The sequence below is a fragment of the Rissa tridactyla genome, chromosome 5 (assembly GCF_028500815.1).
Source record: "Rissa tridactyla isolate bRisTri1 chromosome 5, bRisTri1.patW.cur.20221130, whole genome shotgun sequence".
NCBI classification, from domain to species: domain Eukaryota; kingdom Metazoa; phylum Chordata; class Aves; order Charadriiformes; family Laridae; genus Rissa; species Rissa tridactyla.
This window is the reverse complement of record NC_071470.1, coordinates 74,592,333-74,608,290: the sequence shown is the minus strand read 5'-3', so window position 1 is coordinate 74,608,290 and position 15,958 is coordinate 74,592,333. Positions and strand designations below refer to the sequence as shown.

Sequence of the window (15,958 nt, the reverse complement as noted above, 5' to 3'; positions counted from 1 at the left end):
GAAATGTATTTTAGTAAACAGCTGATATAATTTATGAAACACTCATCCTGCCACCTGTAGATTTATATTCTGTTATGTTTGAAGTCAAGTCCAAATTCTAAAAAGCCTGCGAGCGTTACTTATGCAATTTTACTTTTCTGTGGACTGTGATAAATATATATGCTCAGTTTCTACTTGTTTTAACAATCTTATCTCCTACATTTTATGTATGTAGTTGCTGACAGCCTAACGTAGGCAAAGCCTACAGTAGCGTAGTTGCTGCGAGCAATAAGTTTACTATAAGGATTTTATTTATCTGCCCGTCCTAATAATTCAGACTTTGCTTCTTATAAGTCATTCTAACTTCAACATCTTCTATTCATTACCTGCACTACAATGTTATACATTTAAAACTTCTCTGATTTCAAAAGTTGCGTTGACATGTGTGGTATATATTAGATTAATTCCCTGCTGATCCATGCGAGTATGTGTTAATTGCAATTTCTGAAAGCAAAAGATAGCAAATAAAGTAATAAAATCCGAATTCTAGAATTTTGCTAATGTAGGCAACTCGTTAAAAGAAAACAAATTAACAAGAGCTTTAAATGCACAAAGCTGCCTCCTCTTTTATGGCTTGGGGACAACAGGGAGAAAGAATTGGGTCAACAGAATTAAATTGTTACTGAATAGTAAGACTGTTATGGTTGCTGTTATATTTTCCCCTAAAACTGCAAAATTGTGGTTTGTCTACACACTGTTCGTTTACGAATCTTCTAAGGTGCCTGACCCATGTTTATGTGAGGAAAGTTCAATGGAGCAGACTTTCTCTAAAAGGTTTGTGAGCGTTCGTAGGCTCAACCACCTGAGAAGTACCTGGAGGTCATTAAGTCTACCCTTACGCTTTTAATTTGTTGGGAGTTTTTCCTTTGCTTCTGAACTGTCTGCCATACTTCCTGGGTTTGAGCGTGTTTTGCCGAACACTATAGGCAACAAAAGCAATAGCTTTTAATGATTATTTATTAAGAGATTAGGGACAATTCAGCAAGTTGCTCCAAAGCATTTTCAGATTTAAAATGCTGATAACATACGTGCATATGTGTGTGTATATGTGCACACAAATGTATAAGAGTGTGTGTGTGTATATATATATATAAAAGATATATATCTAAGAAGAAAAATATTTATTTACTTTTCAAGATTTTGTATTGTGGATATAAATTATAGATTGTAACAGTAACTGCGGAATAAATCAAGTTTTGAAAGGTCAAAATCCTTGATTTGATACTTTGTCATAGCTTATGACTTTTTCTAAAAAGCCATTTGAATGTGGCAGCTACATGGACACTCTGGGAGAGCAAGAAAAATGTAATGTATGGAGAGTGAGCTAAGCTTTTATTTATGCAAGCCCAGACCTACGCTTCTTTTCCACAGAAGTCTCTCACCGTACATGTGCAGGGTCTGGGTAGCTACCTGTTCTAATGTAATAATATATTAATAATAAGACCCGGTACCAGTATTGCTGGTACTGTTAGGGCTCTACATGGACAAACTAATGACATTTTGCTGGTTTTATCTTTTGAAGTTACAACCCCAAATGTAATTTGAATGATGCTACCTTAGTAACCGATGGATTCAGTTGTCCCTATTATTACTCTGTCTCTTCTGCAAAACCTTCTCCTGCTTTTGAAGTAAAAAAAGTTTGATTTTACCTCTGCTTTACTGCCTTGTTGGTATCTCACATATCATCATGAAGTGAAATTATTCCCTGCTGCTTAAAAACTCGTCTAATCCTTTTTGAAACTACATGATAATATTGCCTAAACATACATTATTTGGAGTTTAAATGCTTTTTAAAATGCTATGAATAAACCAATTGTACGGTAATACAGAAATAATATTGTGATTTCCATGAAATGCTAGCACTCCTGAAGAGGGTGGTCCAGCGAATCACCTGGGAGTGAAGTTATAAAACTATTTTAAGAGCGTTATAGCATTTGCTTACCCTTTCTGTGTCTTGACCTGGAGAATAATTTTATTTTCCTTTAAATATCCCTGTTGTACAATTGCTTTTTTTTGTGGTATCCACATATGTTTGATTAAAAAGAGTGTCTCCAAAAAATACAGTCTTATTCATTCTTGTTGCAGGGAAATGTCTAATAGGAGCAGTGGTAATTAATGTTGGGTTTGGGTGTTTTGATTTTGCGAACTCATCTGAAATTCATACTGATTGTGGTTCGAACTCCACATTTTACAAGGAACTAGACATCAGGCTGAGGTTTCAACATTGCGACTAGGTTAACATAAAATCAGTCCATGGATGTTTTACTTCATCTTTGGGCACTGTAGGCGTCTCCTCTCAGTACCTGTCATAGCAACACTGCTGTTTACGTACGCTTGTTATAGGAAAAGGTAGTAATTGACTTCGATCTCTTCCTACACACACACAAAAAAAAATAAAATAGAGGGGGAGATGGAAGGAGGGGAAAAAGCAAATCTGTGTGCTCCAACTTGTTTTTGGTTTTACTACACACCTGATTTTTATATTAACATGTTAGCAAATGTGCAGGCTGAATTCCTATAGTATAGTGCTGCTGCAGTATGTAGATATGAGTACAGAACACCCATATGCAAACAGTAGCATAGAAGTGATTTGTAGGGAACATGAACTCAAACCGCAAGGAAACTGAAGACGCTTCAGTGATTGAAAGCAGTGATTTTAGAAATAGATTGTAACCAAGGACTGCTTTTATTGTTTTTTCACTGAAGGTGATTTTGCAACTCCTCGAGCTATTTTGACAGGACATGACTATGAGATCACCTGTGCTACCATTTGTGCTGAACTTGGCCTGGTAATAAGTGGTTCAAAAGGTAAGGTTGCTGTTGTCATTTCTTTCTGTTCATGAAGCTATAATCCTAACGCAAAGAGGAATATAGTCTCAGGTGGCAGAATTTATTAACTTTATGATGGTTTTATTTCTAACCTTGTTTTAGTTGCCCTGGAATTTGAAACCTCTTTTTAAACACAGTAAAACTGAGGATTATTTAGACACGTACAAGAAGAGGCAACCAGTTTCCACATCGGTTTGAACATCAATTTCCCTGTTATAGCCTGCTGATTACTATTTCTTTTTGCTTGTTTATCCAGTGTGTAATTGCACATAGCGTACAGTTGGATACAGTTCTTGACTGCCAGGATGGTGAAGAATGTTTGTTATGGATAACTTCTCAGAAAGGGAAGTTTTGATAGGTGCTCTAAAATACCTTAACACAAAGCTTTTAAGGGATAAGCCGTTCATGTTACTCACTTAAAGTCATAGGCTTCCCACTTCAACATGGTAAAAATCCTTATAATGTATTATAAAAGCGATTACCTAAGTAGAAGTCATTACTTATTATTTGATATATGATGTCTTTAAATGAGCATGTAAATCAATAACTAGAGATTTTATTCTGTCTCATTAGAAGGACCATGTCTCATACATTCTATGAATGGAGATCTGCTGAGGACATTAGAAGGTCCTGTAACGTTAGAAGGTCCTGAAAACTGCCTGAGACCAAAACTTATTCAAGCTTCAAGAGAAGGCCACTGTGTCATATATTATGAAAATGGCCTCTTCTGTGTATTCAGTGTGAATGGGAGACTTCAAGCCACTATGGAAACCGATGACAAGATAAAGGTGAGTGTACTCAAATGTGTGCTACGGACTGTCAGTTCCAGTATCGGGAAAAGCTGTCAATGTTGGAGTTGTGTGGAGACTCTTTCTATAGCCAGGCCATAGAAATACATTGTACTAGACAACAACAGCAACATTCTGACAATACTGTAGTTAAGGGGACCCTGTACTCCTCATAGTACCGTTTTTACTTTTAGAATAACTCTCTTCATATAGTAAGGAATATTCTGTAGGCATTTCCTTGAACTGGAGAATACAAATATTACTAATTGCTGACCAGGAGAAGCTGGGCTACTTCTTTACTTTTGAGTCTGAAGGCAGGAGGTCATTGGACATGCTGGTTTGGTTGTTGGCTTTCCCTTTTTTGGCATTTCTGTCTACATTCCTTCATCTTAGCTTGAGATGTGTGTTGTGCTGAGCTTCAGGAAGTTTATAGACATATGTCTATATTTCAACTCTTCAGCCCCTTTGGCATTTGCTGAGCAGGCAGCTAGGTTCCACATCTTTAGCTGCAAGAGACATGGAGCAAGTCCAAAACTATGCAGGAGGCATTTTAAGCTTATGGATTTATGGAAATTATTTGATAATACAAAATGCAGGTCTTTTGACAGTTCCTATGAAATAGTACCTGTGAAGCAGAGCAGAACCCACCAGCTATACTGCAGTGAAGCAGAAATGTCAAAAGAATACTTTCTTTGAATTAAAAATATTCCCACTTTTTCCTTGAATGAGAAAGAAAGGAAAGGGAAGGTAAAAAAATGAACAAGCATTGCCAAATCTGGTAGAAAGTTACGGAATGCAGCAGAGACACGAAGCAAAATCACGTTGTTGGGTCAGCATTCAGGCTACCTGAATTATCTGAAGTTACGGTCTCTGTGCCAGTAGTCAAGTTCTGAGAGGCACAGAATCACAGAATGGTTGAGGCTGGAAGGGGCCCCTGAAGATCATCTGGTGCAGCCCCCCTGCTCAAGGAGGGCCATCTAGAGCCACTTGCCCAGGACCATGTCCAGATGGCTTTTGAATATCTCCAAGGACGGAGATTCTACAGCCTCTCTAGACGTTCTTTTGCCAGTGCTTGCTCATCCCCACAGTAAAGAAGCGCTTCCTATATAAAACCAGTTTAACTATTTAAAATCAGCAAGAGGCGGCTTTTGTTGTGGTAAGCATTTGGCAGTACTACACCTCCAAGCTGACTTTCATAATCTGATGGAAGAGCCCAGCAACTCAGCTGCTGGGATTTCCAGCGTTCTCTTGAGTTGAGAAAGTTTTTCTTTCAAACCTTTTTCCTTTACTTAGATTAGATGTTTCAGGAAATAAAGGCCTCTTTGCCCTCATGTTCGTTTTACAGAATTATGGAAATTCTTTCAGATGTTGTGCAAAATTGTGAGCATTTTTAAATTTTCACCTCTTCTTCTCTGACTCTATTCATATTAATTCTTAAGATCGAGGAATCTGTTAATATATTTGAAAGAATTTTCGATTGTCATTATATCCACTTTATAACTTACATGGAACAGTGAATGCTCCATTACCACAGAAGTCTCCTGTGTAGTTCGGTATATTCCACTTAAAACCTTCTGCAGCTCTGTTGTGTACTATACTCTGTTGATCCAGCATGCCTGCGTTTCAAACTGTCAGGTACGTCGATGGCGGAATATGCAGAAATAACTCTCTGTGTAGGTCTCTTTTCCATAGTGAGAGCGCTGTCTGCAGCGGGGAGAGGGCATTTGATCTTTGGATGCTGTGGCAGCCCCGAGTGCGGACTTGAGGCTGGGGAAAGAAAGAAGGAATGTGTATATTTATGTCCCAAGCCATTTTCCCAAATTAATGGAGATTCTTGCTTCAATTTTTAGTCTGTCTTCAATTCCCTGAAATTGCACCTTTGGCTGTCCTTGTACAAATGCTTTTGAGATTTTCAGCCTGCCCTTCATCCTGGTTCTTGGTTCTTTCCATAAAACGAGTACATATCACAGTGTTTTCTCTTTTTACAATAATAATGTTGATAATCTGTCACTTTCAGTTGTGATTAGGTTGTCAGCTAGGCCGGCAAATCTGTAAAATATCTAGAAATCCCTTGCTGGCTAAAACAATTTCTGTAGTGTTTCAGTCAGTACCCACAGCTTTAGGAATGTTGCTAGAGGCAATGGAAGTTCCGCTCTCTGTGGGCCAGAATTACATATGTACAGGGGTTTGGGTTTTATTTTGTTTTGTTTTGTTTTCTTTCTCTCCCAGTGGTCCCAGTTGGGCTTTACGCTTAAACAACCTACAGCGTCTTTCCAAGTGCTTCTGCACTATATCATATTATAAGGCAAGTGGCAACTGTGTGATTAAAGTAGGGGCATTTAAAATGAATAGTACCTACCCATGGGCTGTGCTGACAAACACCTTTCATTGCTTTTTGCTCGACAAGGATAGAAAGGGAAGGAAAAGGTCATAAATGTTGAATCTGTAATGTAAAATTCTAGTTTCTATTTTCCTGTGGTCATAAGTGTTGGCTCTGTTGTGTAACATCCTAGTTTCTATTTTCCTATGTCATTGCGGACCGCTATTTCAGAACGTTATTGACAAAACTAGCGGTTTTCAATAGTGATGTTTGGGACAGACTTCTGATTTTCTTTCTTGTGTTCTTGTACTTGAAAACTGCTAGAAAAAATTCAGGCGCTCTGGGGAAATTCAAAGTCTAATCAATGCCTTCCACCTGTTTTTGTTTTAAATACCGTATTGCTCAGTGGAGCTTAGGCATATCGCAGTACATCTACCACGAAATGTTTAGATATCTTAATGAATAACTTAACTCTAAATAGTCTGCTTGTTCTGAGAAGTAAAGTTATTTTACCCTAAACAAAGGCTGTATGCTGTTTCACCCAGAGGAACCAATTTATTTTCCTTTCCTGAGTCTGTTTTGAAATGTGGAAGTGCCCACAAGACTCCTGCTGCTGTAAGCCAGGGCTGTCACCGTGTCGGCTCTGCCTTTTTACAAAGCGCTGCCTTTCAAAAATCTGAGACGTTAAAAGGGATTTGTGCAAAGTTTTGAGACTTTCCAAGGAAATACAAGTCAGAATGCAGCTTTTAGAACGTTGCTGAAATTGTGCGCTTCGGGGATTATTTGAGAGTCTGAAGCTCACGTTGTGAGAAAGATTAGTTGCAGAGTTGTTTCAGTTTCATACCTCGCAGAATCGTAGATAAACTACGCTGGGGAAAAGCAGAACAGTAAAATTGATTCATATCGTCTTCTACACCAGTTGGAGTACTTGGGAGTAAAAGCATCCTTTCGTTTGTTAAATCTTGAAGGGCATGTCATGAAACTGAAACGTTGACAGGATGACCTTTTTCTTCCATTCATTCCTTCATTCATATATATATATAGAGAGAGAGAGAAGTGGCTGAGAAATTTATTAATAAACAACAAAAATAAATAAATCAACATCTTGTCTTCGTGACAAGCCAATGACTTAATAAAATTGCATAGGTATTAGTAAGGGTTCAAAGCCTATACTTTATTTAATCAAAAGATCACAAAACCCACTGCCTTTTGCAGGTAGCGGAAGAGTTAAAGATTAATGGCTTTAATTTGCCTTTTAGTATAGCATTTCTTCAGTAAAAGCCTCAAGTATAAAATTCAAGTGAACCGTGACCATAAGGTTAATGGATTTTCATCAGCTGAATTTTATAAGTGTAGCAAATAATTATTTGTCACGGTCTTCATTGCAATTTGAAAATACCCTTAGGAGACTGCCATTGCTATAGAGAAGAAAACCACCCGATATTGATTTTTGCTTCTAATGAATAATCTTTTTAATAATTGTGGGTGGTCATGATCATCTACTCAGTGCATGCAAGTTCTAGATAATTTTCACAGTCTTATCTCGGTTTGTTTTCTACCCTTTTCTTACTGAGTTACTACGCTCTTCTAAGAGGGTCTCTGAATGAGTTTTCAAGCTCCTTGGGGCTGGGCTTTGGGAGGTGCTGAGCATATTTTTGTGGGCTGGTAGAAACAATCACAGAAGCAATTTATGGTTGGAACATTTGGGTTTTTGTGGGAGGAGCCTCAGCTCAGAATACTCACTTCTAACCTTGGTTAGTATTCAATTTTCCAGACTGAGATATGGCTGGAAAAAACCTCCACATATTCTGCTTTCTTCTGTCTAAATTTACATGTACTTGTTGTCTTCTTAATTCAAAACACAGCTGGAATGGGTTTATCATCTGGGGTTTTTTTCCAGTGCTATATTTTGCTTACAGTATACATTTGTATTTCAGTTACATTCATTTTAAAGTTATTGTGTGAAATAAAATTTTAGCAATGTGATGCATTCTTATTACTTGGGAGTTGTTGCAATAAACACTCAAAATTTATAATATAATGTAGAAACCCTATATTAATGTGATATTAAAGGATATATTTGGCATCATAGTACTAGAGTACAGCGATGCAAAAAATACAGATGGGCACTGTGTCTGACTTCAATTATTGCCATTCACGAAGCAGTATCTTATGTACACTGTATATTTTGGTTTCTAGGCTTGTCAGCAGTCTGTATAAACACTTTAATGTTGCATGAACGTAACATTTTTGTGTTTCAGTTTCTCTCATTTTTGTGGTGCATACACTATAAATTCTGTATATTAAAAAGCAACAACTTCCTTTTCCTGAGGAATTTAAAATCACAGTCTGTTACAAGTTTTGCATATTGAAAAACTGTAGAAGCAGAGATTGCAAGTGCCAGAATACTTGCAGACTTCAGCAGAGAGAGATATGCTTGCAAGATCCTGTCGTCAGTTTTTTCCACTGTTTCCTAAATTTAAATCTCTGAGCTGGAATTTTGCTTGGAGACTATCATCTTGAGGCAATCTCCTTGCCTTCCAGTGACAAATTTTTTAGTTAAGTGGATCAATCTATTTGTAGAATGTGTGTGTTTGGAATTTAAAAGCCATTGCTCTCAGTATCCTCCATTCTTACATTATTCCATTGAAAAGTTTTGTGGCTCTATACCTTGGGTCAGGGAGCTGAAATTTATCATGAATTAGTCCTTGTGTGAAGGGTGTGTATTTTGTTGAAAAGCTGCCCAAATTAGGCTGATTCACAAATCACAGGTTAAATGCATTCAGTAGATAATGCTTAGCATCTACATTCTGTACGGAACATCTGGAGCCCAGGGATGCAAAGTTTTCCCCTGCAACCAATCATCCCCTACAGCGAGGTGCGCAAAAATGCTGTGGCAAGAAACGTGATGAGGTGATCCTGGACGAGGCAGGAGAAGGACTGATGGGGAAGCAGAGGAGAAAGAAGAGCAGAATCCAGGATAGAACCAAGGACAGAATGAAACGAGATGTTTGCAAGAGCGACAGGAACAGAGAAGTAGAGATGCAAATGTAGAAACTTGTCAGAGACTGGGAGAAGACCGAGGCAGAAAGGAGTGAAGGAAAAAAGGGAATTGTAAGTAGCAGCAATGGAGTGAAGGATTAGGTAGGAGCAGGAGTTTAATAGTAGGTAATAGTGCTTCATAGTAGCAAAGTTCCTTATTTTCCTTTTGATAACAGCAGATCATCTAGCAAACAACGAGGAAAGTTGTTTCTCCCCCTTCCATGTGCTCAAATGAAGAGGATGGTAGGCTGCTGCTGTGCCGAGGATTGCATACAAAAAGAGAAGTAGAGAGCAGAGAAGGAAAAGAACAGAAGTCAAGCTGGGGAGCAAAAGTCAGAAAGAGAACTGAGAAGAGGCATCTGGAAACAGAACGAGAGCCTAGGAAAAGGTTAGGCCTTAGAGGAGTTATTAATAATTGTCCAAACTGTAGTTTTAAGGGTCTCGATCTTGCTTGTAGCTTGTGCTGATGTCATTCCACATGACAGAATTCATTCAACTTTTTGGTTTTGTTTTTTGGGAAAACCCTACAAATGCTTCAGTTTTCCCAGATAACTGGGGGATGAGGCTATAAAATCAGGGCCCTGGTGTCCTCTACTGCTTAAATTTCTTCTCTGCATGACAGGACAGAGATATACTTTCTGATATTCCTGTTCCAGTGATTGTGGGTGCTGGGGAGCACAAGGGGAAGGGACTGTCGCATGGCCAGCCTCACAGCATCTCCTTCTGTCACTGTGCTGATACAATACTGGGCTAGATGGATCATGGTCTCTCTGACCCCGTTAGGGTATCACTTATTTTAGTAAAATTTCAAGTTCAGTTCTCTTAAACCACATTTTGGCTTATTTAAACTAGCAAAATCCCTCTTTAAGAAATATTTCTCATGCTTCCAGGCATCTTAATATCTGATAGTATCATCTGGTCATCAGTCATCAGGTAACTGAGGAAAGTTGCTGTTTTTCCAGGTGCTCAGTATGTATCATGATTTTTCCAAGAGCACACAAGAAATATCAAAATAGATGGAAGACTCCTGTTTCAAGAAGTCTTCACTGTGAAAACCAATGAAATCCCATCTTTCTCCATGATCTGGATCCCAAATAAAGATTTCAAATGTAATTTGCCATCAGTCCCCATGATGCATGCAAAATCAGGGTGTAAGCCATTGAATTTGTCACAGGTAGTTTCAGGATAGATGATGAAAGGAAACACAGTCTCGGTGAAGAGGGCTGGGTCATTATCTTATTAATCCAGAGCAGGAATCTAAAAACGCTCATCTAAATTAATTCTAGTGATTTGTATAACATTTCGGTTCCCTCCATCATTCAGCCTTTTGCCAGAGAGAAAAGGAGGATAACTTCTGCTAAGCTAGTATTAAAGACCCTTGGGGGAATGCCAGGTACTATATTTTAATGCCAGTGTTGCTGGATCTTGTAAATCTCGCTAATTAGAACAGTAAATTTCTTTATCTGACCTCATATTAGATCTTTGGAATATGAAATAAATTACAGGTGAGGTAAAAGTTAACCAGTGACATCTAATGTATTAAAGAGATTTGTGCATAATAACATTAATTCTGTTGCTGGGTAGAATAACATAACAATAATGTTGCTTCTGAAAAGCTTGTATCGATACCAAGTCTCCCTAGACATTCAGCTGTCAATATGAAACCTCTTATGAAAGTATAAAAGAGGGGGAAGTAAGAGCAACACGTATTTATCTGACAAATATCCATGTGATTTCCCCTTAGGCCATTCAGCTGAGTCGAGATGGACAGTATCTGCTTACAGGTGGAGACAACGGAGTTGTCATGGTCTGGCAAATGTGGGACCTCAAGCGGCTTTTTGCTTACCCGGGGTGTGATGCTGGAATCCGATCCATGGCCCTGTCGTATGACCAAAGGTTAGAACAAAGAATGGTCTTCACAAGAATTTCGGAGGATATATACTGACAATTAAAGTGCATTTTTTTTTTCCTTCTGATTTTGATTTTCTGTGGATCGCGGATCCGGCTGATTATATTGAGAATTCTGCGCTTGCATAAGTTTCTTTCTAACATGTCATATTTAAGGCAGATACTCTTTCTCAGGATTTCAGCTCTTGGGGGAATGAAGAGAGATTCAAGAAATCTTACTTTGGCAGACTTTCAAGATAGTTTGAGTTATTGGCCTGTGCCAATGTACAGTGTGGGTCACATGGAGGTGGAAGGTTACATATGTGCTTTTCATGTTTCTTCTTTCACTTACAGTACAAATCACATTCCTAATTCCAGATCTTTATGCTAAAAATAGAACAGTTACAGTTGCACAATAAGATTCCCTCCACACATCCATATTTTGCTAAAGCAAATATTAATTTTCATAGAAAACATAGAAAAGCTATCAACATAAAGCATGACCCTTTTTGAAGATTCCTTCTACTGACTGCAGTTAATAGTTTTACATTACACTTTCCAATGCAGCTGTACTTAATGGTCCCATGTTTTTATCACAAAAGTATTGTTTGTTTATAAGATGGATGTTTACCATTTCATTTGTAGCCTTTTAGCTTGCAGGGTAGAATTTTGTTTGCTTTGGTGTATTTGCTTAGTGGAGTTCCCGTGTTCTTTTCAAGCGGATTTGGTTCCTAAATCTCTTAGGAACATCTGCATTGTTTTAGCATTTTTACCTTACGTAAAATGAACTTGAAAAAATCCAAGTCAGCAAAATCTGTGGACTTCAATCAAACATTCAACAACTTCTTGTTAAGCATAGTCAGAGATTATAGGCATTTTGGAAGAAACAGTTTTCCGTTAAAAAGCCCCTGCTGTTAAAAATATTTCAAAAGCTGGAGTTACATCTGTTGAATTTTAGACCTCTGAAATGTATAAAATTTTGCATTTAGAGAATCTTTAAACTGTATTAATGGCATGTCAGCATAACCTTTGCATGTCAATAAACTGAAATTTAATGTGGATATCTATAAATTTGTCCACATGCGCAAGTTAGGAACCTATTCACTTTCGGTTTGAAGACACAGAAACTCAGAAGAGATTTACTCAGAGTATTTTACTGAGTAATTACTCAGAAATTACACATAATTACTCAGAGCAATTTATTTGGTATGCATGAATGTATGTGTTTGAGTGACAGTGGGTAAAAAAACTTTTTAACCTAATACAAAGCCAATCAAAATGGCTCTTGAAATGAAATAGTGTGATACTATCAAAATGCCATGTTTTGATGATCTCATTATTTGTCTTTGATTTGAAGGAAAAATGACAGCTTTTTATTCTGAATGTTTTTTTAATTCTGCAGCTTTTTTCCTGAAATGCAAGAATTTTATACATCTGCATACTTTTGATTTTCATAAAACTTTAATATGAGACAGTAGAAAAGACGGTATAGATACTCTTGTAATTGTGTGCTACGTCAGGGTCATGTCTTTTCAAACAAATCTGAATGATCTCTAGTAGCAGGCCAAGGATAAGGAATTTAGAAAGAAAGAGTGCCTCAGTGGGAGAACGCAGTGATTGCTTTCAGGAACTTCCAAAACAATCAAAGCCTTCAAATTGCTTTCAAACCCAAACATTAACATTTCCATCTGAAGTCCTGTGCCCATGTAGATCGTGTGCTTAAATGGAGGTGGCGAAACTGAAATGAATGCTTCTCCTAGCCTTCATAGAACCATAGAATCGTTTTGGTTGGGAGAGACCTTTAAGATCATCAAGTCCAACCGTTAACCTAGTTATCACTAATCCATTCCTTCACTTTGCTGTTTCCCCTGGCCTTCATCCCGCTCCAATACGCCCCGAAAACCAACCAAGCAAGTCAAGAGACAATCACAGGAAACCTGAAGTGTCCTTGCAGGACAGTGATGCTGGTAAAACAATTCTGTTGTCTAACTCTCAGTTGTAGCTTCAGGCGAAGCATACAAAAGATTGTATGGTGTTTGGTGTGGTTTGCAATCAATAAATCTGTCAGAGGTGGTGCAGATGGCAGTTTTATTCAAATCCAGCTTGCTGGAGTCCTTGGAAGCCCAAGATGGGAGCCCCTAAAGCCTGACTTTTCTGGTAGGTGGAGCACTTGTAGCTCCAGCTGTCTTCGGTAGAAGGTGGCTGTTGCCTTGGGTTCTTGTGTGTTGACTCATCTCTCTGAATGTGTGGCGGTTCACTAACGAATATGGTCTTGTGCTTTCCTTAGGTGTATAATGACTGGCATGGCATCTGGCAGCATAGTGGTTTTCTACAATGATTTCAATCGTTGGCACCACGAGTATCAAACCAGATACTGATCTTCACAGAGACCAAGATCAGCGCCGATGTGGGCAGCTGTTGGCAGAAGGAAACTGAACACAGCACGCCCGCCTTGGTGTCTTGCCACGACGTTGTTTCTTATAAATAGCTATATTACATCTGAATGTAACTTGAATTTGCTGGAAGAAGCAACCTATTTTTTAAAGTTAATTGCTATTTTTGTAGACCTTGCTTGACTTTTTTGGGGGAAGGGCAAAGAAGCAGAAAAATGGCTGCTGGGTTCTGTAGTTAAAAATCTATATTTTTAGTCATAATGAGAAGTCTATTTTGATCCCTGTATGTAAAAGAAACCTAAAGTAAAGACGGTTAAAACTCACATTCTAGCTATATTATGAAGAAACGGATTTTCCATCTGAAGCTTTATCTATAACCTTGAGGAATATATGATTTTAACATAATGGAAATGAATTACGATGTTTGGGGAATTTTAGTCTGTGCTATCTGTACCACACTTTGTCTCGTACTTTTCCAAATGATTGTACTACATCAGCACTGAAGTTTCTGGGAATCAATGGTAATAATTTAAATTATGGTTAATGTAATTTTAAACTTTGCAGATCGTTTCCATCAATGCTACTATTCAAGCATGTTTCTAGACCTAGAAGATTAGTTCTTTTTTAGTTGTATGTTTTGTGCAGTTAGGAGAGAGAAATCGGGAATGGAGTTTGTGTTACATCGAGTGTGAATCCTTCTAGTTTCAACCTGGCATCTCCTTCAAAGCGCACCAAAATGTGGATTGTTCCTCAAAATCAGAAAGGCTCTTCTGTAGACTTTAAAGTCAAATTAGAAACCCAGAGAGGCAGGTATTTTTTAATAGGTGTGAGTACCAAAGCGCACTTCTGCTGGTTGACTGTGAAAGCACTAGAAAGGCAGGTGTTTGCTGGTGCAGAGCCCCTTATGGCAGCAGAAGCACTAGACTTGCAGGCGACTTTCTTTTTTTTTCCCCAGAACTAGCCCCTGCAATACTGTGGCACATGCCGTATTCCTTTTCTGCGGATAGTAACAATACCTTTTCTATTTTGCTATCACCAAATCCAGTCAGATCCTGCCCAATCATTACCTCTCTCTTTTAGGAAATGAAAACTAATTTATACTAAGGAACAATAAGTTATTTTGGTGTTGCACAAATCTACTTTTCTACGAGATTGCTGTGCAGAACTCTGTGAAAATATTTGTGAGAAGAACTGTTATTGTTTTGTAAGTCTGTATTGCATAAAAAACTTCTTTGTATGTTGTGATCTCTCTGAGTTGAAATTTACATTCCATATCTGTATTGATACATACATTTCGCTAGCTGCCCACTAGAGCAGTTCCTGGTTTTTCTAAGCGTTTAACTACTGTCTCTTTCAGTAAAGATTTGGAATGAGGAAATTCAGTTTGAGTGAATAAATTAAATAAAATTACATTTGTAATTGAGAGCTTTGGCGGAGTACTGGGTTCTTGCGATTCAGCGTGTATTCACGCTAGAGGAACTAGGTGCTGTGGCTCATGCATTCAAAGTACTCTTGGTGTTTATGCAACGGTGACTAATTTTCTGTGCTTTCTGCATTTTTATACTGATGTGGTTATGGTGGTATCAGTAGAGTTGCATTTTTATGTTTTGTGTAGCAGAAGGATTATCTGATTAAGAGAAGGCTGGAGTTGTCCTGTGTGCGGTAAGTGCCCAGTTATGTGAAACTTGTACTTCACACATCCTTAAGTTCAACAACATTCATAGCCGTATGTCAGAAGGTTTTGAGGGGAAATTGGTGCGCCCTCCAAGTGCAGTTTGCATCTGTCTCAGGCCAGGGGTGGGTTTCCTAGGCTAGGTGGAGGGAAAAAAGAGCCTAAACAAACAAAGGTGAATTTGCCAAATGGCAATCCTGACAGTATTCTCTTTATGATCTCCTGCTGACTTAGGAAACACTTTACTATTGAAAAAAGTAATAGTGTCTGATCTTAGAGCCTGAACATTTTGCGGGGAGTTGTTTTGGTAGTTTGCCTGTCTTAGAAAGGGCCCTGTTGATCATGAGATTGCTTTCCCAAACTGAGAGCACGACTGTACCTGTACCTCCCCTCCTCAGTTGCATCCAGGCAGCGTGTGACGATGGGCAACTGTGCCATGGTATCAAGCATCTCTCAGGGCGGCAGCAGCAGTGATGCCGGCTGGTGTTTCGCACATTCCGAGTGCTGCAGCTGTTCCGTGGAAAAGGACATCTCCGTCTTCTGCTCCGTGAGCAAGCCTGTGAAGACACCCTTGTTCTGGACTGCTTTGCTGGTGGCTTTGGTGAGTAGGACATACCCCTCCTTCCACGGGTAAACCAACATCCCTCGGGCACTGTCCTGGGGGGGCCAGGCTTCCACTTGGGATCCCAGCTTTGGCTGAACTAGTCTGTGTCATGCTGTTTGTGATGAGGTGGCAAAAAAGGGTTAAATTTCTGACTATTCAGGTATTTGTTAGTCTATTCAGGGCAGCACCTGTGTCAAAGGGCGTGCCTGAAACCTGTTGAATCCACAGGTGTCAGGCATTAACCTGCAGCTGAACCTCAGTTAGCTGTTATTTGCAGACTATTCCTCAAAAGAGGGAGAGGAGTCTTCTAGTTCCTCAGAATTTGGAGGGAGCGTTTATGAAATGCGGTTTTTTATGTGACAGTCTGGGCTTTCTTCTGTTCTG

General features: G+C 38.7%; 1 protein-coding gene across 5 annotated transcripts in view; it reads left to right on the top strand.

Moving 5' to 3' along the window:
* The window catches only part of LRBA (LPS responsive beige-like anchor protein), a 412,475-nt gene extending 397,758 nt beyond the window's left edge, over positions 1-14,717 (top strand). For all 5 annotated transcript variants that reach the window (XM_054203497.1, XM_054203494.1, XM_054203495.1 and 2 more), the window contains 4 exons: positions 2,746-2,847; positions 3,442-3,656; positions 10,763-10,914; positions 13,193-14,717. In XM_054203497.1, the coding sequence (XP_054059472.1) occupies positions 2,746-2,847; positions 3,442-3,656; positions 10,763-10,914; positions 13,193-13,283 (560 nt within the window). In that variant the 3' untranslated portion in view covers positions 13,284-14,717. The remainder of the gene's footprint in view (positions 1-2,745; positions 2,848-3,441; positions 3,657-10,762; positions 10,915-13,192) is intronic.
* The last annotated feature ends 1,241 nt before the right edge of the window (positions 14,718-15,958 follow it).